This window comes from Perognathus longimembris, chromosome 20 (genome assembly GCF_023159225.1).
Source record: "Perognathus longimembris pacificus isolate PPM17 chromosome 20, ASM2315922v1, whole genome shotgun sequence".
NCBI classification, from domain to species: domain Eukaryota; kingdom Metazoa; phylum Chordata; class Mammalia; order Rodentia; family Heteromyidae; genus Perognathus; species Perognathus longimembris.
The window spans coordinates 2767550-2792053 of record NC_063180.1 but is presented as its reverse complement, the minus strand read 5'-3'; the positions used below and the strand labels follow the sequence as shown (position 1 = coordinate 2792053).

At 37.1% G+C, this 24504-nt stretch overlaps 1 protein-coding gene across 3 annotated transcripts in view; it reads left to right on the top strand.

Annotated features, from left to right (window-relative positions):
- The window catches only part of Cntnap5 (contactin associated protein family member 5), a 936592-nt gene that overhangs the window by 230708 nt on the left and 681380 nt on the right, over nt 1-24504 (top strand). For all 3 annotated transcript variants that reach the window (XM_048329504.1, XM_048329503.1, XM_048329502.1), the window contains exon 3: nt 3601-3794. In XM_048329504.1, the coding sequence (XP_048185461.1) occupies nt 3601-3794 (194 nt within the window). The remainder of the gene's footprint in view (nt 1-3600; nt 3795-24504) is intronic.

The following is a 24504-nucleotide window of genomic DNA, read 5'->3' as shown; positions in this document are numbered from 1 at the left end:
TTTGTGCAGTTTTTTAAATTATTGTTTTCTTTTACAGAATAATTGTGAATAGCAGGGCATCTCCTAAATGTGTCAGAATCCCAGTTGCTATTGCTTTAAACTTGGTAGAACTTTCTAGATGTCCTTCTTCAACTACATAATAGAAACAATGCATATATTTTTTTAAATTTTTATTATAAAACTGATGTACAGAGAGGTTACAGTTTCATACGTTAGGCATTGGATACATTTCTTGTACTGTTTGTTACCTTGTTCCTCATACCCCCCTCCCCCCTCCCCGTGTCCCCCCCTGAGGTGTTCAGTTCACTTCCACCAAACAGTTTTGCAAGTATTGCTTTTGTTGTTGTTTCTTGTATTTTATCCTTTGTCTCTCAATTTTGGTATTCCCTTTGAATTTCCTAATTCTAATACCAGTACACACTGTTTCCCATACACTCAGATAAGGTTACAGAGATAGTGTAGATACAGTCACAAGAAGGTGATACACAAACATCATCAATAGTAGAAACTACAGATACACATGCGATGTTGAAAGTAGTTACAACTCTCATATAACAATCATTTTCATAAAATTTAGTTCATTTCACTTAGCATCATCTTATGTGATCATAAGGGTATAGCTATTGGGCTCTTGTGATCCTCTGTTGTGACTTGCCTAAACCTGTGCCAATTATTCCCAATAAGGGAGACCATAGAGTCCATGTTTCCTTGGGTCTGGCTCACTTCACTTAGTATAATTTTTTCCAAGTCCTTCCATTTCCTTACAAATGGGGCAATGTCATTCTTTCTGATAGAGGCATAAAATTCCATTGTGTATATGTACCATGTTTTCCTGATCCATTCGTCTACGGGGGGGCATCTGGGTTGGTTCCAGATTCTCGCTATGACAAATTGCGCTACAATGAACATTGTTGTGCTGGTGGCTTTACTTTGATTTTGTTTGCAGTTTTTTGGATAAATACCCAAAAGTGGGGTTGCTGGGTCATAGGGGAGTTCTACATTTAGCCTTCTGAGGAATCTCGATACTGCTTGCCAGCGTGGCTGAACCAGTTTACATTCCCAAAGACCTCGAAATCAAAACAGACACCCTGAAAACACTAAAGGAAGAAGTAGGAGAAACAATTGGGCTCCTTGGCACAGGACAGAACTTCCTGAACAAAGACCCAGAAAGGCTACAAATCAAAGAAAGGTTGGACAAGTGGGACTGCATCAAACTGCAGAGCTTCTGCACGGCAAAGGACATAGCTTGCAAGAGAAACAGAAAGCCCACAGACTGGGAGAAGATCTTTACCGGCCATTCAACGGACAAAGGCCTCATATCTAAAATATATGCAGAACTAAAGAAATTACTTTCCTCCAAAACAAAACCGCAAAGAACTAATAGCCCACTCATCAAGTGGGCTAAAGACCTACAAAGAGACTTCTCTGATGAGGAAATGAGAATGGCCAAGAGACATATGAAAAAGTGCTCTACATCACTGGCCATAAAGGAAATGCAAATCAAAACAACATTGAGATTCCATCTCACCCCAGTAAGAATGTCATATATCAAGAAAACTAACAATATCAACTGTTGGAGGGGTTGTGGCCAAAAGGGAACCCTACTTCATTGTTGGTGGGAATGTAAACAATGCATACATTTTATAGGACACCACACAGTTGTTAAATAGTCAAAATGAAGTTCCATGGGCAATGGGTTAAGCACCAGGTATTTAGTTCTTATTTATATTTTGTGTTAATGTATACACATGAATGTTAATAAGAGTACATAGGTACTACCTCCAAATGGTAATGAAGAGATGCAGGATCTTTTCTTTCACGGTTCTGCCATGATCCAACACCTTGTCAACTTCCTCTATTCATGATAGAGAAAAATCAGAAAAACAGCTATGCTGGCTAAAAGTGCCACATTCTTATTTTCACTTGCATTTTTGTTCTAAGATAACTTGGTCATATGGTTATATGTAATAACAGCTATATAAAGCTAAAAGTCTAAACTATGCACTCATTATTATGGAAGAAAGAAAACAGCATAGTAGAGCACCAGTAGAATTAGTGACTGTGCGCATACATGAAAATCTTGTATGAAGAGGGATTGTACAGTATAAGTAGAGCTCAAAAAAGTACTGAGCTTGAAAAAAGAGATCTAGGGCTGAAGATATGATTCAATCAGTAGAGAGCCTGACTAGTGGGCATAAATCCCTGAGCTTAAAGTCACACTTATACACACACACACACACACACTCACACAAATATATACACGTACACAAACACACAAGATCTAAATGGTCTCTTCTTTAACTGATAGCAAGAAAAATGACTGTTATACCATCAAAATGATTTTCAATGATACAAATTGTAAGAAAAATAATTTATCAGTTATTCCTCTAAATAAAAATTTCAAGTAACTCTCCAATCTTACATCCTAGGCAAAGTGGTCAGCAAAATGGGTTTGTTTATGCTATCCATACCTATTTTATAAAATATCCTGATATAGCTGTCTCCCTTCAGATATATGACCTCTGCAGTCAGTAGAAGTAAATATTGACTTAACTGTTTCTTTTGTGAAATGGAAACATAAAACAGAAGTCACAAATCTTTCTATTAAGTGAGAGCTAATATTGGTCTCCAAAGTTCAAGTGTGATAAATTACAAAATCTGGGGACCAAAGAGCTTCTTTTATAAATTGGAATGCTCCTCTATGTTGAAGACATTGAAACTCATGTGCATCCCAGAATGTGTATATGATGCTTTCTACCCTGGTTGTTCACTACTCAATCTACCCCATCCCCACTTTTCCCTGGGAATAACTTTGCTTCAAGTTTCAGTTCTTCTGTCACTGTCTATAGGGGGCTTTTTTGATCCCTCTTGAGGCAGTCTGTGTCTGAACTCTCATTGTCTCTTGTACCTACCACAAGGCTTCCTTCAAATCAATGTTGCATGTTTTTTGTTGGTCTACCTCTTTCATTCTCTCACTCATTTCTTAGAACTCATAGTCCTGATGCTCAATATATGAAGGTTGTATGAAAGAATCTTGACCCTCAAAGGCTGACTTGGTTTGCATTCCCATCTGTCCCAACAGTAAAATGTTTTCGCTATGGTTTTTTCAAAGTAGCTATTGAGAGAGAGAGGTAGTTAACAGAGCAAGGAAAGAAAGATGAAGAATAAAGAAAAATAAAAGAAAGAAGGAAACAAATGAAGGGAAGAGATAGCAGAGAGAATAGTAGTAAACTAAAGAGTAGAGTTATAAGAAAAATAAGAAACAAAACAAAACCCACTAGGAAATTATATTAAAGTTAACAATAACTGAGCAGAAATTATGGTGGATACTCATTCAGAGTTAAGTGAAAGGCAAAGAAGGGTGGGGCATATTTTGGGAAGCAAGAACTTCTTAATCAAACACTATTTCATTGATCTTTGGTAGATGCAAATGGTGGCTTTTTGATATTTTATCTCACTCTCTTTCTCCCTCCCTCCCTCCCCCTCCCTCTCCCTCTTCCTCTCCCTCTCCCTCCCTTTCTCTCTTTCTCCTTATCTCTCTGTCTCTCTCTCTTTCCCTCTCCCTCTCCCTCTCTATCTTTCTCCCCCCTTTCACTCCAGGAATGGGTGGTTGGTCCCCAGCAGTTTCCAATGCCCAACAGTGGCTCCAGATGGATCTGGGAAACAGAATGGAGATAACAGCGGTGGCCACGCAGGGAAGATACAGAAGCTCTGACTGGGTGACAAGTTACAGCCTGATGTTCAGCGACACAGGGCACAACTGGAAACAGTACAAGCAAGAAGACAGCATCTGGGTAGGACATCTTTCTCTCTTCCCATGAATAAAACTGGCAATGCTAATGGTAATGAGTGCATTTCTGTCATTTTCCCATACCCAGATTGTTGGTAGCTTAAGAATAGTTGAGAGCTCATTCAGAAATAATTAGATCACACATAAGCCTTATCTCCAGCATGGCTTTACTTCCTAGGGAAATCAGGAGTCTGTTGTAAAGAGCTCAGTGGGTTCCTCCATTACTAGCAACCTGAAGAACTTTCTGACTGGGCTTCCCTTTCAGTATCTTTAAAACAAGATAGAAACATACAGCCAGTCAGATTGTTAATGCAATCATTTAGCTCTACTAAGTTTGTGTCTACTATTTACTTATCATGCCAGCCATTTCACATACTTCAGGTTTTTTAATTTGCCCAGAGTAGTGCAATTTTGTTATTTTGGCAGGGGACTTCACAGACTGGTATGACTTCAAAGACACTATGCTGATCAGCCTTGGTTATTTTATTTATTTATTTTTTTTGGCCAGTCCTGGTTCTTGGACTCAGGGCCTGAGCACTGTCCCTGGCTTCTTTTTGCTCAAGGCTAGCACTCTGCCACTTGAGCCACAGCGCCACTTCTGGCCATTTTTTGTATATGTGGTGTTGGGGAATCGAACCCAGGGCCTCATGTATATGAGGCAGGCACTCTTGCCACTAGGCCATATCCCCACCCTGCTGATCAGCCTTGAATCCATGAGTTGAAAACCACTTCAAAGTGGTAGAAAAGTGGTAGAAAAATACAAAACCAATTACCAAGTTTAGAATTATCCTGTCATTGTAAGTAATGGTGGCCTTAGAGTTGGGGAGTTTTCTACCACATGCAAAACAGATGTTTTACCCTACTTCTAGTCCCACACTTTGACCACAATGTATGAAAAAGCTGTCAGCAGATAAGGAAGTGAAAAAAATAGGAGTTACCTGGAACTGTCTTTACAAATACTTTCATTGATTGAAATATCATTGGTTGTTACTTTTAGTTTAGGGGGAAGATTATCATTTTTTTAATGTAACTGTACTTAAGATGTGAAGATTTGGTTATTTGTAATGAGTTGTTTCCCTCTCAATATCTCCCCAGTTGTTACTCCCTTTAAGTCAATGACAATGAAGATTTCTACTTGCCATTGTTTGTATTTGCAAATTTCTGTGAGAGACATACTTTGTTGGAAAAAAGTCTTTGAATTGTAATAATGAACAAAATTTTATTAGAAATTTAATAATATTTTTATGGTAAGAAAACTTGGCTGAGCTGTATTAAATAAACAAGCAGGCAAGCAGACAGACAAAAAGAAGACAAACACAGAAAAGCAGGGACACACTAACAGTGTGGCTGCTCTCATAGGAAGAGACCAAATAACATATTCTTTTTTTTTTTTGATTCATTATGTTTCTTTTTTTTTTAATTTATTTATTTATTTATTGTCAAAGTGAGGTACAGAGGGGTTACATTTTTGTATGTAAGGCATTGTGTACATTTCTTACCAAACTTGTTACCTCCTCTCTCATTTTTCTCCCACCTTCTCCTCTCCCCAATTCTCTTCTCCACCCTGAGTTGTACAGTTGGTTTACAGCATATACTGTTGTAAGTATTGCTGTTGCATGGGTTTGTCTTTTACCCTTTGTCTCTCCATTTTGATCCCTATCCGTTCCTACTTCTGATAAACATATATGTAATACCCAGGTAAGAACATATTCTCATTGGTTCTCTACTTTTCATTCGAGATTCTAGATGAAAATCATACTAAACACTAAAGTTTATTCAAACAATCATTTCATCTTTACTCAGGATTTTTGTATTAAGGGTGTGTGTGTGTGTGTGTGTGTGTGTGTGTGTGTGTGTGTGTGTATACCAGTGCATGTGTACACATACAAGCCAGTACTGGGGCTGCAACTAAGGGCAGACTGTTGTACATCAGCTTTCTCTTTTCCATTTTTTTTTTTGTAAAGGTGATGTAGAGAAGAGTCTCAGTTATATAAGTCAGTTAATGAATATATTTGTTTTTGAACAGCATACCTCTTCCTTCATTTTCTACCAGTTTTCCTCCAAATACCCCCAACCCAAGTTTAAGTTCATTTTCTTCATAGTGTCTAGTGAGTATCACTGCTCACTTGATCACCCTTTGTCTACATTTCTATGCTCCCCCTTCCCCTCCCCCAAAGAAAATAAACTTACATAAAAAGGGGAGAAAACTAAAACAGCAACAAAGAAGAAAGCAAAAATAAAATTTAAAAACATGAAAATGACAAAAAAAACCCTCTCTTTTTTCTATTTCTTGGGATTCATTTTGATAAACATCACTGTATATGATAATATTACCATAGCTATTTATCCTTTGTGATCCTCTCCTAAAAACATCCTGTTTTGGACTCACTATGTGAATGTCTAGAATCCTGTATAATTCAGCATGTCCAAGTGCATTTTTTTTGTCTTTTACCATCTGGTGTGTTTACTCATGGACTTATAGGCATGGTCTAACTGCAACAAATGAAAGAAACACAACCATTAATTGGGTCTGGCTTGCTTCACTTAATATAAATTCTTACAAGTCTTTCCATTTCCTTATGAATGGTACAATATCATTCTTTCTGATGGAAGCACAGAATTGCATTGTGCATATATACCACCTTTTCCATTCATCCATTTATCTATTCATCTATTCCATTATCCATTATCCATTCATCTATTTAGTGGCATCTGGGTTAATTCCATGTCTTGGCTATGGTAAATTATAACTTCAGTGAATATACTTGTGCTGGTAGTTTTAGAATGACCTTGTTTGTGATCTATTGGATAAATGTCCAGGAGTGGATTTGCTGGGTCATGGGGAAGTTCTATGTCTAGTAATTTGCAGAACCTCCACACTGCTTTCCAGAGTACTTGAACACATTTACACTCTCACCAACAGTATAGTAGTGTTCCCTTTAGGCCACATCGCTCCTGCATCTGTTATTGTTAGCTTTCTTCAAAATGGCCATTCTTACCGGAGTAAGGTAGAATCTCAGTGTTGTTTTGGTTAGCATTTATTTTTATGACAAGAGATGTTTGACATCTCATTATATGTCTATTGGCCATTTTCATTTCTTCTTTTGAGAAGTCTCTCTTTACCCCATCTGAAATCTTTAGACCATTTATTGATTCACATGCTGTTTCTTTGAGGGCTTATTTGTGAGGAGTTTAATTTTTTTTTTAGCTCTATATACATTTTAGATATGTGGCCTTGTCTAACAAGAAATCTCCCTTTCTGTGACCTTTTTATTCCTCTTATTAGCTATGTGTTCTGTTATGCAGGAACTTCAGTTTGGTGCAGTTACATTAATCCAGTCTTTCTTTGATTTGTTGTGATTCTGAATCTTTATTTAGAAAGTTCTGAACTGTGTCTAGGAGATCTAGTGTTTCTCTTACCATTTAATGTTATATTGTCATGGTATCTGAGAGGTTTTGATGCATTTAGAACTGATTCTGGTGCAGGGTCTAGCTTCAGTTTTTTGCATGTGTATAGCCTTCTCTCAAGGTTGGTTCCCTATTTTTTGAGCTGTCCCATGTCTTCTAACTCAAAAAAAAAAATCTTGTTAATTGGGTCAGAGGACTGTCTGCCTGAACTGACTTTAAACTCTGATCTTCAAATCTAGCTTCCCGAGTAGCTAGGATTACATCTGTGAGCCACCAGTGCCTGGCTTTTATTAGACTTTAATATTCTTAGAGGGTATGGTTTTTTCTTCCATTTAAAAATGAGCTTTGAAGACTATTTTTTTCCAAAATACTTAAGTCCCCAAAGCTTTTTGTAACAGATTTTTGTTTGGTTTGGTTTTAGTTTCAAGTGAGAAATAGTCACACCTTCCACTTTGAGGAACAATTGTAAGATTTCATGTTGACTGTAGAGAGACAAATAGATGTGAGGTTATTTATTTTCTCTGGCATTTTCAATCAGAACTTGTTGTTTTTATGGATGGAGTTGCAGTTTTGAGTTATTTTGTCTCAATGTTTTTAAAAAAAGCAAGTTTTATTTTCTTCAGAAGCAAATGACCTGCTTTCAGCCTCCCTTCTCGATGAGGATATATTTAAAGGAATGACAGATTTTCTAGGCTTGAGAACTGCTGGCAGAAGGTCCCTTTTACTTCAAAGCCTCTGTTGGTTTACATCTGTTTCCAAATCATTCCAAGCTTCTTCAAGGTAGGAGTCTTTTGGTCATATGTCCATGTAGCCTCCAATCCTCATTTTACTTGATAAGTGGACTAAATTTTATGTGGTGATTAAAAGCAGTGCAGTACCTAACAGAGCTCTTAGAACTTGGCCAGAAGGAGTGACTGTCTGCCCTAGAGCCCCAGTTTATACTCCCGCAGCCATAGCATTTCAGGATATTTAAGCTAAAAGTATTTTTCAGGGAGAACAGAAAAGCAGTGTGTAAAGAGGCATGGATTAGCAGCTATATATTCCCCAGGGATACTCCCAGTGCAGTGCCCGCAGGGCTGCTAGGAGAATGGAAAGTATGTATATGTATATATATATATATATATATATACATATATATACATACATATATATACTTATATATGCATGTTTGTATACACACACAAGGAGAATAAATGATTCAAGAATGGATTATCACAACTTCTACTTTAAAGAGTAAAATACAGTGATATTCATTAGGACCTCAATGGAAAATCATATATAGTAACTGTGACTAATAGGAAAGTGTGGTCTACTTACAATAGTATTGAGAAAATGAACAACTGTTGAAAACCTATTACAGACTATATGTAAGCAAATGTCTAATGTCCTTGTGTGTGTGTTTGTGTGTGTGTGTGAGAGAGAGAGGGGGGAGGGAGGGAAGGAAGAAGGGAAAGAGAAAGAGAGAGAGAGAGAGAGAGAGAGAGAGAGAGAGGATTATGTAAACTCTGGTGATTTAATATTCCCATTAATAGGAAATTGTTCTGTAGTGCTCATGGTGGGAGAAGCCCACACAGTGCTTCTGGTGTTTCAGTCTCAGGAGCAGGCATTGCAGCTCCACTGCCTACTGCTGCCTCTGTAGCCTCCTGATTCCTCTAACAGATTTTAGTAGCTTGGGTTGCATTATGATTGGTTGCTTCTATTATAATTGGATATTTAGGAAGGTGACACTTTATCGTTCTGGTGCAACAACATTCTGACTAGTTGTTAAACTCCTAGTTAGATACTTCTGCAGAGCCCCTCTTTCCCCTGAGTCATGGACAGTTATTAGAACTAGAAGAGACTTGAATTGGGCAAAAGAAAGATTTCTTGAAACAATATCTCTTTTGAACTTGCTTTAGGCTTGCTAGGCCAAGATGCTGTTCAGAGGTACTATGCCCCCAGGTAATTTACTCTTATAAGAGAAACTTGAAGCCAGGAACCCATGACTCATGTCAGCAGTCCTAGTTGCAGATGAGGCTGAGATCTGAGGGTCAAGTTTGAATCCACCCTGAGCAAGAAACCCTGTGAGACACTTATCTCAAATAACCCCAAAGCAAGAAATGGAGCTGTGACTTAAGCCCTAGAGCACCAACCTTTAGAGAAAATGCTATGGGAGGGCATCCAGGTATTGAATTCAAGCCCCAATTCAGTACAAAGAAGGAGAGGCGAGGAGGAGGGGTAGGAGGGGACTAGGGGGGGAAGAGAAGGAGGAGGAAGAGGAGGAGGAGGAGGAGGAGGAGGAGGAGGAGGAGGAGGAGGAGGAGGAGGAGGGAGGAGGAGGAGGAGGAGGAGGAGGAGGAGGAGGAGGAGGAGGAGGAGGAGGAGATTTGATATTCGAAATGCTCAACCAGAAGCTCATGATATTATAATCTTTTTTGAGATATTTGATAGTAATACTACCTTGTCTCCTTTTGTACATTTGCTTTTTAAAAAATTCACAACTTTCTTTTCACTTTTCTCACCTGAAATCTTCACTTTGTGAGACTTAGTGTGTAAGAATATATAAACCCTCCTCTCTAATCACACATTGTTAAATATAAAAATAAGAAAATGGCAATAACACCTAAATGTGATATGTACATTCTCTAAACTCTGGAACTATAGAAAACAATACCAGACTTTGACTCAAGGAGATTTTTTTTGGATGTCAGATTTTATATTCTTATTCTTCTTAAAAATATTTTAAGTTGTTATTATAAAGGTGACGTACATAGGACTTAAGGGGTTTTTGCAAACATCTCATAAAATATGTTAAATGTGCTTCATGGCTAATATTCATTGGTACTTGCTTCAGGTAATACTAATGGATAAAGTGGACTTGTTATTATTCTGTGTTTTTGTTGTCAGTTTCAAGTTAGTAGTAAGTTTATGGATTCAACAGCGTTAAGCCATATAGTAAAACAAGAGCAACATACAACCCCTCCCCAACAAAAAATAAAAGTTTTAATTCTCTTTAACACTTCACAAATATCCAATCCCTGTCTAACAAAGACGTAATTAAGGATGTTTTGTTAAGGACATAGAGAATCTTATGAACATATATGGAGCACTTGCTCTTTTTGCAAAGCCTCAATTTTTAGAAGTAAGTTGGTCTCCCATTGCTCATGCTTATAATGCTAGCTACTAAGGAGGTTAAGATCTGAGGATTGTAGTTCAAAGCCAGCTCAGGCAAACAAATCAGTGTGACTTTTATCTCCAATTAACCAACAGAAATCTAGAAGTGGAACTGTAACTCAAGCAAAGCTAAGGGGGAGCTCAGGGGCCTCAGTTCCATCCCCAGTACACACTCTCTCTCTGTTTCTCTCTCTCTCTCAGACACACAAACACACACACACACTCACAGATGGAAAAAACACTAGTACTTTATAAAATAATAATTATTTATTGTCAAAGTGATGTACACAGGGGTTACAGTTTCATATGTAAGGCCATGGGTACATTTCTTGTACCCCTCCCCCTCCCCCTTTCCCTCTCCCCCCAGGAGTTTAAATTGGTTTACACCAAATGGTTTTGCAAGTACTGCTTTTGGAGACGTTTGTCTTTTTATTCCTTTAATCCTTTGTCTCTTGATTTTGGTATTCCCTTTCACTTCCCTAGTTCTAACAGTCCTACTTTTTATAATGCTTAGTAAAAACATCTGGTTTTCTAAACAATTTAAACTAAACATATTTTATAGATGGGAAATTAAATTACCAATAGTCAAAAGACCTATTTCATTTCACAAAGTTCACTTCAATGAAAGAATAAAAAGTTACCTTCATGATGTGTAAGAGAAAAACTTCCTTACCTAAAAATCCAATTTGGAGAGTTTTTGATCTGGCACTGAATGGAATGTTCATGAACGAGGCCACCAAGCAGCCGCTTAGTGATGCATCATGATTTATGAACAACCCAGAGTTCCTTGCTTCACTAAATAATCAGGCGTGAAGGTATCTCAGGGACAAAGTTAGCAACCATTTTTAGAATTATAGCAGATCGCTAATTCTTCCTGTTTACAGTATGTACACATACTGTAGTAATATAAATATAAAGATTCTCACTGAACAGTAACATGAACCAGCATTTATGGAAATGTATAAAATTAGAAGGAAAAAGGAATCTTTTTACTTAAATTTTCAATGACCAGGACTTGTTTCCCTTTTCCCTTAAAATGAACACTTTCTGACACTGAGTGTCTGTGAAAATCCTTTCTATTTTACATTCTTTGTAACTGAGTGTTCAAGACAGGAATCTCTCTGTGCATTTTCCATATAAACTGTCATGTTTTCAAAATACATTCTCCTCTACATACATTGGGTACTTTATTTTTATTTTAACAAAATTGAGCCTCTTTATATTTCAATTGGGCCATGTTCGTGCTTTCCTATATGCTTTTATTATTTCTCTTTAAAAATTTATTTATTGTCAAAGGGAAGTACAGAGGGGTTACCATTTCATATGAAAGGCAGTGAGTACATTTCTTATCCAACTTGTTACCTCCTCCTCCATTTTCCCCTGCCTCCTCCATCTCCATTTCCCTCTCCACCCCCCCATGAGTTGTACAGTCAGTTTATACCATATAGTTTTGTAAATATTACTGTTGCATTGGTTTTTCTCTTTATCTTTTGTCTCTCGATTTTGGTTTTCCCTTTCCCTTCCCTAGTTCCAATACACATATATACAATATCCAGGGTACTAAAATCAGTTACAGTGATATCAGGGGTAAAAACACAGGAAAGAAATATGAAAAAGGGCATGTTTTCACATGGCATATTGAAAATAACAACAACAATGATATAACACATGTTCTGATAACTTGAAGTTCATTTCAGTTAGCATACTGTTATGTGTTCATATGGGCATAGCTATTGAGCAGTTGTGATCTTCTACTAGGACTATCCTATATGGGTACTAATTATTCACAATGAGAAGAAACCACAGAGTCCATGTTTCTTTGGGTCTGGTTCACTTCACTGAGTATGATTTTTTTCCAAGTCCTTCCATTTCCTTACAAATGGGGCAATGTCATTTTTTCTGATAGAGACATAGAATTCCATTGTGTATGTGTACCACATTTTCTTGATCCACTCATCTACTGAGGGGCATCATATTTCAGCAATAACAAATTGTGATGCAATGAACATTGTTGTGCTGGTGGCTTTAATGTGCTCTTGCTTGTAATCTTTTGGGTAGATGCCCAAAAGTGGAGCTGCTGGGTTGTAGGGGAGCTCTATGTTTAGTCTTCTTAGGAATCTCCATACTGCTTTCCAAAGTGGTTGGACAAGTTTACACTCCCACCAACAATGTAGTAGGGTTCCCTTTTGGCCACATCCCCTCCAGCATTTGTTATTATTAGCTTTCCTGATAATGGACGTTCTTACTGAGGTGAGGTAGAATCTCAGTGTTGTTTTAATTTGCATTTCTTTTATGGCCAGTGATGTAGAGCACTTCTTCATGTGTCTCTTGGCCATTCTCGTTTCCTCTTCAGAAAAGTCCTGATCAGGGGCAAATATTTGCTACTAGCATGTTCTTCTATATTGAATAATAAGCTATTTCCTTATTGTGTTTTGCTAACATGGTCACTCATAGCTTCTTAGTCTCCATTTCACTCATCATTTAAAATAGTCTTTCTTTGATTCAGGTCATTACCTTAGAAGGTAATGTAGTTCTAATCAACTCCTGCTGTGATATAATGGAAAATCTGCTATAATGGGTACAGGACCATGCCAGTACTGGAGAAACACAACTTTGAGTTTCAGCTATAACTGAGCAAGTATCTTTGTTATCACCTATTAAGGCAATGACCAAAACTCAGAAGACAACATTTCACAGTTCCTCCTGAATTGGTAGATTAGGAATCTCAGGGCACTGTTGTAGCCACTCCTGCTCTGACATTAAATTCAGGATTATGAGAGATGTTATTTAATTTTAAATTTTATGGAATTATGATGAAGTGCTTCTATTTTAAAGAAGATATTAAGGCTTAAAAAGGTCAGGGAAGGCAGCCCTTATCACATAGGGAATAAAGTAACAGAACCTATTTACAAACCCGGGTTTATCCTCAACATGAATCTTAAACTCATCCAATTATTCTTTACTCAGTGATGAAGGCATGACAGTTGAGAACTGATATTCTCTGATAAAAGGGGCTTTGTACCTGAACTAGGACTTAGAAACCACTGTTTCTGAATGGGGAATAGCCCACTAAGCTAAATCACTGTGGAATATCAAGTTCCCTTTTGGCTAATCTAATATGGTAGCTCCATAGGGCAATGTGGTGAGTAGGCTGGCCTCTAACATGAAATATCCAGCCAATTACTTTCATAACAGTTGTGTTATTGGCTCTGAGTCTAGTGTTGTAGTCATGAATATTTGTTTCATGGTGGGTTGGGATTTGTTTCCTGGACTAAGATATCTTGTAAAGATTCTGTAAAACAGATTATTAGGATTTAAGAAAGACTAATGCACATCCAGAAAATATTTCATCTTCTTTGCAATGTTTGCACATGGAATTCCAATTGTTTGTCTTATGCAATGTGAACTGAAATATGTCTATGGCCTGGAGGCATGGCTAAAGTGCTTTCCTAGCAAGTATGTAGCTCTTCATTCAAATCCTTGTACTGACACCAAAAACAGCATATCTTTTTTAATAGAATAGTCTTTCAGATATCCTAGCCAAAACTGCAGGTGTTAATTTATGTTTGTTCTAATCATGATTTCTATGCTGTTTGCTAGCAGATATGTGCCCCACAGTCCAAAGACTCCAATCACTCAACCATTCTTCCCATGACTGATTTCAAGACTCCTCATTAGGCTTGGCCTTCCCTCTGCATGTCTCTCATTTCATTAATATTCAATTTACAGTTTGCCCTTATGAAGAGTGTGTTGCCTTTCTTCAAACACATGAAGCCACTAAGAGTTTATAAATAAACTTTTTTGGCCTGTGGACTCTACTGCTGTATTATTTCCTGCAGCTTTCTGCAGTCTGTCTGAAAGTGAACATCTCCCATTCGTCACTAGCACTTTTCTCACAGAGGTCAATTGAAACAATGGATTATACATTTTAGTCATCAGTTCCCCGATTTCATCCTTCAGTGACTTCCAAATTCTCTTGGAGATGCTCTCCTATGTCCGTTATTTATACACATTTATTCTGCCAATTTAGCTTAGAACATCCTCAGTATTGATCACTGTTTGATATGTTATTTTAAGCCTACCAATTTGAGAAAACAATTTGAAAGCAAGAATCTCATTATCATCAACATATATCTTTTAAGCTGTCATTATATGCCAAACATTAGGCTAGGTGCTAGGCATACAAAAGACTTAAGACATGGTTTATTTCTTCACTGCATGCCCAGAACCATTAAAAAGGCAAATGAATGACACTGCAGCACAGCATGCATTTGTATGGGGAGTGCTAGTGGCCCCTTCTGTACACAGAGCTGTCAAAGGTATTTCTGGAAGAGAAGGGACTTTGATGAATCAAACCAGAACAGGGCATATATAAGTTACTTTAGCTTCTCAGCAACTATAGTATGCCATATGACTATTTTTTTTGTGCCAATCTTGGGATTTGAACTCAGAGTCTGGGCACTCTCCTTGAGTTTTTACATACTAGGCTAGCATTCTACCACTTGAACCACAGCTCCATTTCAAGATTTTTGTTGGGCGAATTGGATATAAATAGCTCATGGACTTTACTCCCAGTGCACAACTTATTTGTCTAACTTTGAGCTATGTAACTTGAAAGTAGGGATGAGGGAAGTGAAATGAGTGGTAATTAATTTACTTTTTATGGAACCATAATGAATTGTTTCTATTTTTAAAAAAGATATTGAGGTTTAGAAAGGTCAGGAAACCTATCCTTTATCACATAGGTAGTAAAGTCATAGAATCAATTTACAAATGATGCAAAAGGTGACATTGATTTAAAAGCATAATACTCATAACCTGACTTAGGGATTTGTAACCTCATTATGCAGCTACTTAGTGATCAAATTTTTTTGTTTTATTTTTTGTTTGTTTTTAATCAGCAAGCCAGGTGCTGGTGGCTCATGTCTATAATCGTAGCTCCTGGGGAGACTGAGATCTGATTATGGCAGTTTGAAGCCAACCCCATCAATAAAATCTTATCTCCAATTAATCACTAAAAATGTAAAAATTAGAGATGCAGTCCAAGTGGCAGAGCAAAAAATCTAGGGAAGAGTGCCCACACTGAGTTCAAGAACTCACACACACAACACACAGTCAGCAAATTGATTAAGGCAAGAAGAGAAATTAGTAGGAAGACAGAGTATTCACAGCAGGGCAATTGCTGTAAATTAAATTGTAAATTAAATTGTATATTTTGTACTTGTGAACTTGGGATGTTAAAAAATTTAGGCACAAGATGATTCTGCAAGGTTATACAATATAAATCTGAAGAAGATTTGATAATTTATATATTACTATCAGTACCATTTCTTCATTGTTTACAGACCAAAGTAATTGTGCAATTACTTCCTGACCACTTTGTCTTAACAAATATGTCTCATTAATCAAATAAGACAAATAGGTTAGATATACACCATGTCATCAAATATGTTTTCCAGAATTTTTTTAATAGTTCTCCCATTTATTATGGGACAACACACTTCTAAGACATTAATATGGATATAATTTTATAGTTTGACATCATTAGAAGTTAGTGAAGGGGCTGGGGATATAGCCTCGTGGCAAGAGTGCCTGCCTCGGATACATGAGGCCCTAGGTTTGATTCCCCAGCACCACATATACAGAAAATGGCCAGAAGTGGCGCTGTGGATCAAGTGGCAGAGTGCTAGCCTTGAGCGGGAAGAAGCCAGGGAAAGTGCTCAGGCCCTGAGTCCAAGGCCCAGGACTGGCCAAAAAAAAAAAAAAAAAAGAAGTTAGTGAAGAAGTTTCCATGCTCCAGATCTGAATGGCAACATGAAGTAGATCACTAATTTGAAAATAAGTTTGCACTATGCAACAGACTGAAAGAAATAAGAAACAAGGGGCATACTTTAAATTAAGGTTAAAATCTAGTTGCAATCTTGGTTATTTAGATGATCATGAAAATATAACTGAAGTTCTCTATAATAGATCTTTCTTCCGCTTTATAGAAGTTATAGATCTAGAATCTGTCAGATCTCTTCCACCTAGTCTTCTTCAGATTCCTTGGTCTATGCACTGTGGTTTGCAATAGGAAATACACATACATAAAATCTAGTGTTTACCAGGACCAAGGTTAGAACAATCAAGTAAAGGACCTAGAGATAAGTACATTCCTTGAATCAACTCAGTGGTTTGTCCTAAGTTCTTTTGTTTCTTTTTAACGTCAAGTGTTTTTATTAATTATTGGATGAAATAGTTAAGATAGGAGGGAATGATGGGCCAATCATCATTGCAAAAACAACAGCTGGGGGGCTGAGAATATGGCCTAGTGGTAAAGTGCTCACCTCGTATACATGAAGCCCTGGGTTCGATTCCTCAGCACCACATATGTAGATAAGGCCAGAAATGGTGCTGTGGTTCAAGTGGTAGAGTGCTGGCCTTGAGCAAAAAGACGCCAGGACAGTGCTCAGGCCTTGCGTTCAAGCCCCGGGACTGGCAAAAAAAAAAAAAAGAAAAACCACACCAAAAAACAGCTGGCCTTTGCCTCAGCATCACTGGGTTTCCTTTTAGCACTCTGGCTTCATGCTTAGCCCTAGAAAGGTGTTTTGTTGTTTTTTTTTTGTCATTTTTGTTTGTTTTTATGTTTTTTTCTTTTTTACAATGGCAAGAAATTGCTGTCCCCACAATGGATGTAGCTTCTCAAAAGAGCCATTTTTTTTAACATATTTTCACATGTGGCATTTAAACATATCCATGAACAGGGAGTCAACAAACATTTCTTAGGATTAATATTCATATGGGCACTTTCTAAGTAAAAGAAGATGTTATAATCCCCTGAAAACTAGTTGCATTGGTAATGGGATATGATTCAGTAGCTGATACCAAAGAAGGATGATCTGCTTAAAATTAATCCAACTATATCCACAAATATTAATCATATTGTAAAGGTATTCAGTAAATCACAAGAAATTGTGTTTCAATGTATTCAATACATATACACCAGTTAGATATTGGATATACTTCCTTAGACTAGAAGGGATCTGTTAATATCACAACTTCAACATGTAGAACCTTTTTAATGCCAATATATTGAACAATATATTGAATTATAGTAATAACAATGACTGAATAGGTCCTTTTTTTTTTTTTTTTTTTTTTGCCAGTCCTGGGGCTTGGACTCGGCCTGAGCACTGTCCCTGGCTTCTTTTTGTTCAAGGCTAGCACTCTGCCACTTGAGCCACAGCACCACTTCTGGCCATTTTCTGTATATGTGGTGCTGGGGAATTGAACCCAGGGCCTCATGTATAGGAGGCAAGCACTCTTGCCACTAGGCCATATCCCCAGCCCTAGATCTTTTTTTTTTTTTTTGTCTATGCACTGAGCTTACAATTACCATTTCTCACTTTTATTAGTTACTTTGTTGTTATTTATTACCATATATAATCTCTGCTTTGAAGCCTAATGGAGAACCTTTGACTCTGATAGATGATTAAATCCAAAGAGGCTCAGTTTCCTCTTGAGAAACAGGAATACAATGGGGATATGACCTCATGTGATGTACAAGGGGCAGATTTCCTCTAAATGAGCACACCACAAAATATTCCAAAGGACAGTTTGTTAGGACTACCTGCAGAACTTCCGATGCCAAAAGCTGGTCCTGGGCTGGAAATAAGGGCCACAATGACTGTTAAACCAATGTGCATATTCACCACATGTACATACCCAGAGGACTCCACTTCTCAAGAGTTTCTTGTCTTTAAAGCTTCATGTACAAAAGGGAAAGCAGTCTTAATAAGTCAGCATTTTTTAATAAACGAAATGCTCAGTGGAGAAGATAAGATCTCTGTGTGGTTACAGGCAAAGATAGTTACTCAAGTGGGCTCATTAAAAGACAATTAGTTTAGAGACCAGGTAGCAGACAGAAGAGCTGGAGGAAGAGCCCTGGGGAGGAGCTGACTCCTGAGGAAGAGGACTCTAGGTCAAAGGCACAATCCCCAGGTGTCTACTTGGCTCTAGTCAGATGGAAAGGTTCCAGACCTGGCAGAGACTCAGGGAGCCAAAAAGTCTCTCTAGTATTAAAAGAAGAGGGGGAGGAGGAGGAGGAATAAGAAGGAGAAGGAGAAAAAAAAAGAGAAGGAGGAGGAGAAGGAGAAGAAAAAGAAGAAAAGAAAAAATATTCAAAGAAAAGTGAACTTCAATAAGGTTGTTAAGTTTATTATAAAAACAATGGCAATGGGTATTGAGAAAACCACAATATAGTAAACATAAGTTTCTATTACTGCTAAATAAGGCCTCTAGTTTTGTTTTCACTAATGTTAGCTGCAAATAATTGCAAGTACTGCACACTTGATGATCATGTGATACAAATCAAAGTAGAAAGCACAAACAACATAATAAAGGAAGCAGGGGTGATAATGTCTCTCATCTCTAAGGAATCTCAGTTGTTTATACAGGAGAACACACTTACCTACACAGTATACTGCTTGTGCCATAGTAGCTTGAACTAGGTCCTGAGTGTGCCACAAATGTATTAAATTTATAGTGAATAGAGAACTTTTGAGACCGACATTAATTCTCAAGTCTGTAGATAAAATTAATTAAAATTCAAATTACCTCATAACCCTATGGATATAATGATTATAGATTAGTGATTCGTTTTTTTTCCCCAAGCAGAAATGCACAAAAAGAGGAGTCATAAAAACTGGGTAATTGAGTTAAAGTTAATTTGACCTGGACATCATATATCATAAATGATGTTTTGTCTTTGTGTTTTTATATAAGTAAATGTACTTAACATATAGTTGTCCCAGAAAGTCATGGATCCCCGGTATTCTCTCCTATCTCATTATAATTTATTGAGCATCTGTTAGGCACATTCTGGAATTATGAATTAAATAACATTTAAAAGTGGTATGTGGAGCTCTCCCCAAAGAGCTGTGGTATATCCATGGAGAGGTACACAGTAAAAGATTAGCTACAAATGGGCACAGTGATAAAAGCAGGAAGTTTTTTTTGCTTTGTTTATAGAGTTAATGATGTGTTTCGTGTTTTGTTCCTGGAAATGATTTTGATTTTTTAATGGTTAGCCAGAGTGTTGTCTTGGCTATCTTTCATGACACACCACACCAATAACAGGCCAGGTTTCACTGATGGACTATCAAGCAGAAGCGGAAGAAGGAATAAAAGCTAAGCAGGTAAGCACAACAACTTAGTACTCTCTTGAAGCATCTAGCTGACCATGCCCACCTTCTGGAAACATGAAGAAATCTTTGCAAAAAGAAAAGGCTGTGTAGATACTCACATACCTGGGCTCCCTTCAATACTGTCCATCTCTTGTCTGTTTGTGTGAAGTATTCGATTATTTCAGATATTGTGTCTTTAGTGTTGCATGTGGGTGTGAACTTTAGAACATGTATGCATAGAGAAGAATGGAGCCAGAGACCTAAACTGGCCCTTCTATCAAAATGGCTGTCCCTAAACCACTTGCACTCAGAAATACTGAAGCGAAGCTGCAATGGCACCATAAGCAAACACACAATAAAGTCTACCCCTGTAGTGAATCTTCCCAGCACGGGGCTGGTGAGCTTCTCCCCAAGGGAAAGGCAGATGACCAGAAAGACCTTAAAAACTTTCTTTTCTTGGTGGGGATTGTGATCTATATGTCATGATGTCTTTAAACAGCCCTCTTCATTCCAAATAACCTGTTAAAATTCTCTTTTTGAGATGGATTTGTAACTTGGAGAATAATTTCTGAGGCAATGAGATGACAACTCAATAAATGGCTTTGTCAATTTTGTGAAATGGAAAGCCAAATTATCAGGTAAGTAAATGAAAAATCTTACTTCTGTGACACTGAAGACAGGTTTTTAAAAATAACTGCATCATTTCAAAAAATTTAGGTATTTCAGTTTGCAAAATGAGTAAGAATATCTCATAACCCTTTTCTTCTGGAAACTTAGACCTTAAAATGGCCTTATTTAAATGTAAAGATGTGAATGAAAACTGATTTCAGAATATAGTCTTTGTATTTAAGATACAGTGGATGCATTATCTTAACATGTACATATATATTAGTATTTAAAGATTTGTGAATGTATTTATACACTTATATTACATGTGTTTATGTTTATGTATTATATTTATTTGCATGTGTATTTTTTTTTTTTTTTGGCCAGTCCTGGGCCTTGGACTCAGGGCCTGAGCACTGTGCCTGGCTTCTTTTTGCTCAAGGCTAGCACTCTGCCACTTGAGCCACAGCGCCACTTCTGGCCGTTTTCTGTATATGTGGTGCTGGGGAATCGAACCCAGGGCCTCATGTATACGAGGCAAGCTCTCTTGCCACTAGGCCATATCCCCAGCCCACTGCATGTGTATTTTTAATGCATATAAATGAGTGTCCTATATGTGTGTATATGTACATATCGTGTTAAATAGTATCATGGCCCATTTTATTTGTCCTTAATTCTGATTTGTGATACTTCAGCTTTTTTCCTTTTTTTTTCTTTTTGATAGTTATTAGATGACCTAGAAAATTTTGGTCTCCTCAATTTGGGGTTAAAATCTTGATCTTGAAATTAGATGGCATAGTAGTAAATTCATACAAGTGAATTCAAATAATTTTACATTTGTGTTACTAAATGACAAAAAAAAAGGAAAAAGGAAAAGATCACATAGACTTCATATACTTGCACCACTGGCTTATGGACAAGGAGACTGTTTCTGAGTCCTGGTTATAAGTAGGTAAGGGTGTAACAGCAAACTATATCTTTTCAATGGAAGATACACCACCCATGACACTAAAAGACATATAAACATGATTTAATTCTCATCTACATAAAATTTATGTTATGAGGACATGTGAAGGTTGGTCCACCTATGAATCAGAAGAACTGTATGATGAAAGTGCAAATAGGATTTTGTTTTTTCTTTTCTACCCTCTCCTTTTTAGGCCCTTTAGAGACAATAGTACTGGCAATATATATTGAGGATTTACTTTGAGTTATGTTTTGTTTTTTGTTTTTTGTTTTTTTTTGCCAGTCCTGGGGCTTGGACTCAGGGCCTGAGCACTGTCCCTGGCTTCTTTTTGCTCAAGGCTAGCACTCTGCCACTTGAGCTACAGCACCACTTCTGGCCATTTTCTATTTATGTGGTGCTGGGGAATCGAATCCAGGGCTTCATGTATAAGAGGCAAGAAGTGCTCTTGCCACTAGGCCATATCCCCAGCCCTTGAGTTACATTTTTACTGAGTATATTTTGTAAAATCACATCTACCAGATTATGTCCACTGAAAGATGAGACAGTAAGTCTCTTGGAATTGACCACGAGCCACAATCCCAGGATGAATAGTGGGAAAATATCTGAGGAGTAATTTGAATCTAACACTCTTGTCCTCAGCAACAGGAGCATATTCATAATAAACTAGACAATGCTGCTTACAAATACTGAGAGCCAGGTGTCTTGCTTTCAAATGTGCTATTCACAGTTCTTGGAGACAAGCATAATTCTTTGCTGTCTCTAGTCAGAATAGCCCTTGAAAAGGGGATATATCAAAGATTTGTTGAGTATTATTCTGTTTAGTGACTCATGTGGCTTCCTCATTTAAACAATAAAATGAGGATAATGAAATAAATTAATGTATTTTAGAAATAAATGAGAGTTACTTATCAGGATGCTTGGTGAACTGGATACTAATAAGGGTAGGGGACTCTGAGTTGTTTTCCACTTTGAGCTACCTTAGCTAATGCAATGAGATGTAATAAATCAGAAATTGGTGGCTGTACCCTGAGGATTAGGTAAGAATATGAGGGGGAAAAAGAATGGTTGATTCCAATTGGAGCAAGATTTATATAGTTTCATTTGCATCTCTTATAATTTAGCAATAATTAATAAAACTTTCCTTTATGAACCAATTTGGTAGATGAAATTTGGATTTAGACAAATATGAGTGTGAATTGCTGGTACTTGGTAATCTTGCCACTTTGAGTAGCATTTTATATCTGAGACTTTGTGCATATCTCTAAAGTGTTTATAAATTTATGTCAGAAGAAAAAATACACTAAGACACTTGTGGTATAAAAGTTTATTCAGGTGATCTTCTTAGACTGCCAATGTTTTGGTAAATTAAAAATACTCCAATTCAAAATACTTGAATATTTATTTGAGAAAAATTCAGTGCTAAAAATGACTGTCAGAATCCCAAGTCGCTTTTTTCAGTCAAATGAAAGGTGAAAATTGCTTTAATATAATCCTGCATTTGCTCTTTTGTACACTTTTATAGGCCAGTGGCATTTGCCATTCCAGAGGCAGTGAATGAAGGTCCCCTCTGCATAGAGAAGAGGTAGATTTGTAGCTCCTGTAGTAGCTATTGAATAGTCAAGCACTTCCTCTGCCCATATTTCTCTGGAGTAGATGGTATACCCAACATCCTTGTGGATGGACATAGGTGGCTAAGTAAAGTGACAGAAAATGTAAATATATCTAAAAACAGGGTAAACCATATGAAAAGGCAAGAATTTAACACCCAGCAGATCTGAAGCTATCAGCATTTTGTTTAAGTCCATTTTCAGGAAAAGTTATTTGAGCATAGCTTAAAATAAGACCTAAGGACTTGGCTGAGGATAAGATGTTGATTTGGGCCTCTTGTTGGAGGCCTAAATCCTGCAGCATCTTATATCAACCTCTCTCCTTGAAAGACTAAGTAATAGTACAACTATTGTGCATTAAGTTCAGAAAAGGCTGGCTTACTAGTTAGGAAGTTAGTGAAAATAATGACTTTTGTCTGATTTCAAGAACCATAAGCTTCTTTTTCATTGTTTTCACTGTGGACTTAGATGCCTTAACTTTCTTTCAATAAATCAATAAATTAATAAACAAATTATCTAACCAAGACTCCCATATAAGCAGACATATTGCTATTATATTTTTAAATCCACTTCATTTCTGTGAGCCTCTCAGGCTATACCTTGTTCAAATGTGTGTATACAGTCCTAGCACACAGTGTTTAGTCCATTGATACTGGCTTTAAAGAAATAAATGTGATGTCTTTGTTACCAAGAGTAGCTAAGAAGGCTTTATGGAATCTCACAAAAATGAGTGGAGGATAACAGTATTCATCGCAACACAATTTTTCATAGCCAGAATTTGGAACCAACCCAGATGCCCCTCAGTAGACGAATGGATCAGGAAAATGTGGTACATATATACAATGGAATTTTATGCCTCTATCAGAAAGAATGACATTTCCTCATTTGTAAGGAAATGGAAGGACTTGGAAAAATTATACAAAGTGAAGTGAGACAGAACCAAAGAAACTTGGACTCTATGGTCCCCCTTATTGGGAATAATTAGCACAGGTTTAGGCAAGTCACAGCCGAGGATCACAAGAGCCCAATAGTTATACCCTTATGATCACGTAAGATGATTCTAAGTGAAATGAACTCCATGTTATGGAAACGATTGTTATATCACAGTTGTAACTACTTTCAACGTCCCATGTGTATCTGTACTATTGATGATGTTCGTGTATCACCTTCTTGTGATTGTATCTACACTATCTCTGTAATCTTATCTGAGTATATTGGAAACCATCTATACTGGTATTAGAACTAGGAAATTGAAAGGGAATACCAAAATCGAGAGACACAGGGTAAAAAAAGACAAACAACTATAAAAGCAATACTTGCAAATCTGTTTGGTGTAAATGAACTTAACACCTCATGGGGGGAAAGGGAAAGGGGGAAGCGGGAGTGGGGGGAATGAGGGACGAGGTATCAAACATTACAATAAATGTATCCAATGCCTAACATATGAAACTGTAACCTGTCTGTACATCACTTTGATAATAAAAAATTTGAAAAAAAAATGAGTGGAGGAGAAAACACATACAAAATATCTAACCAAAAATGTCATCAATTGAGTTAAAATGCAGGACTTTCATTTGAAATATAAATCAGTCTGAACGGACTTATTGGCTCTTGTGGTTTCTGTAGAAAGAAATTAATGATGTGGCCAATATTCTAATCTCCAGGAGGATGTGAGCTGTGACTGTTAACATCACCACACTACTTATAATCCACCAGACAGAAGAAAACATTTGAGAAAAAAAATCCTCATAATAATTTTCTTCTAAGACTCAGATGATATCCTGCAATACTGGAAAGTCTCATCAGAGG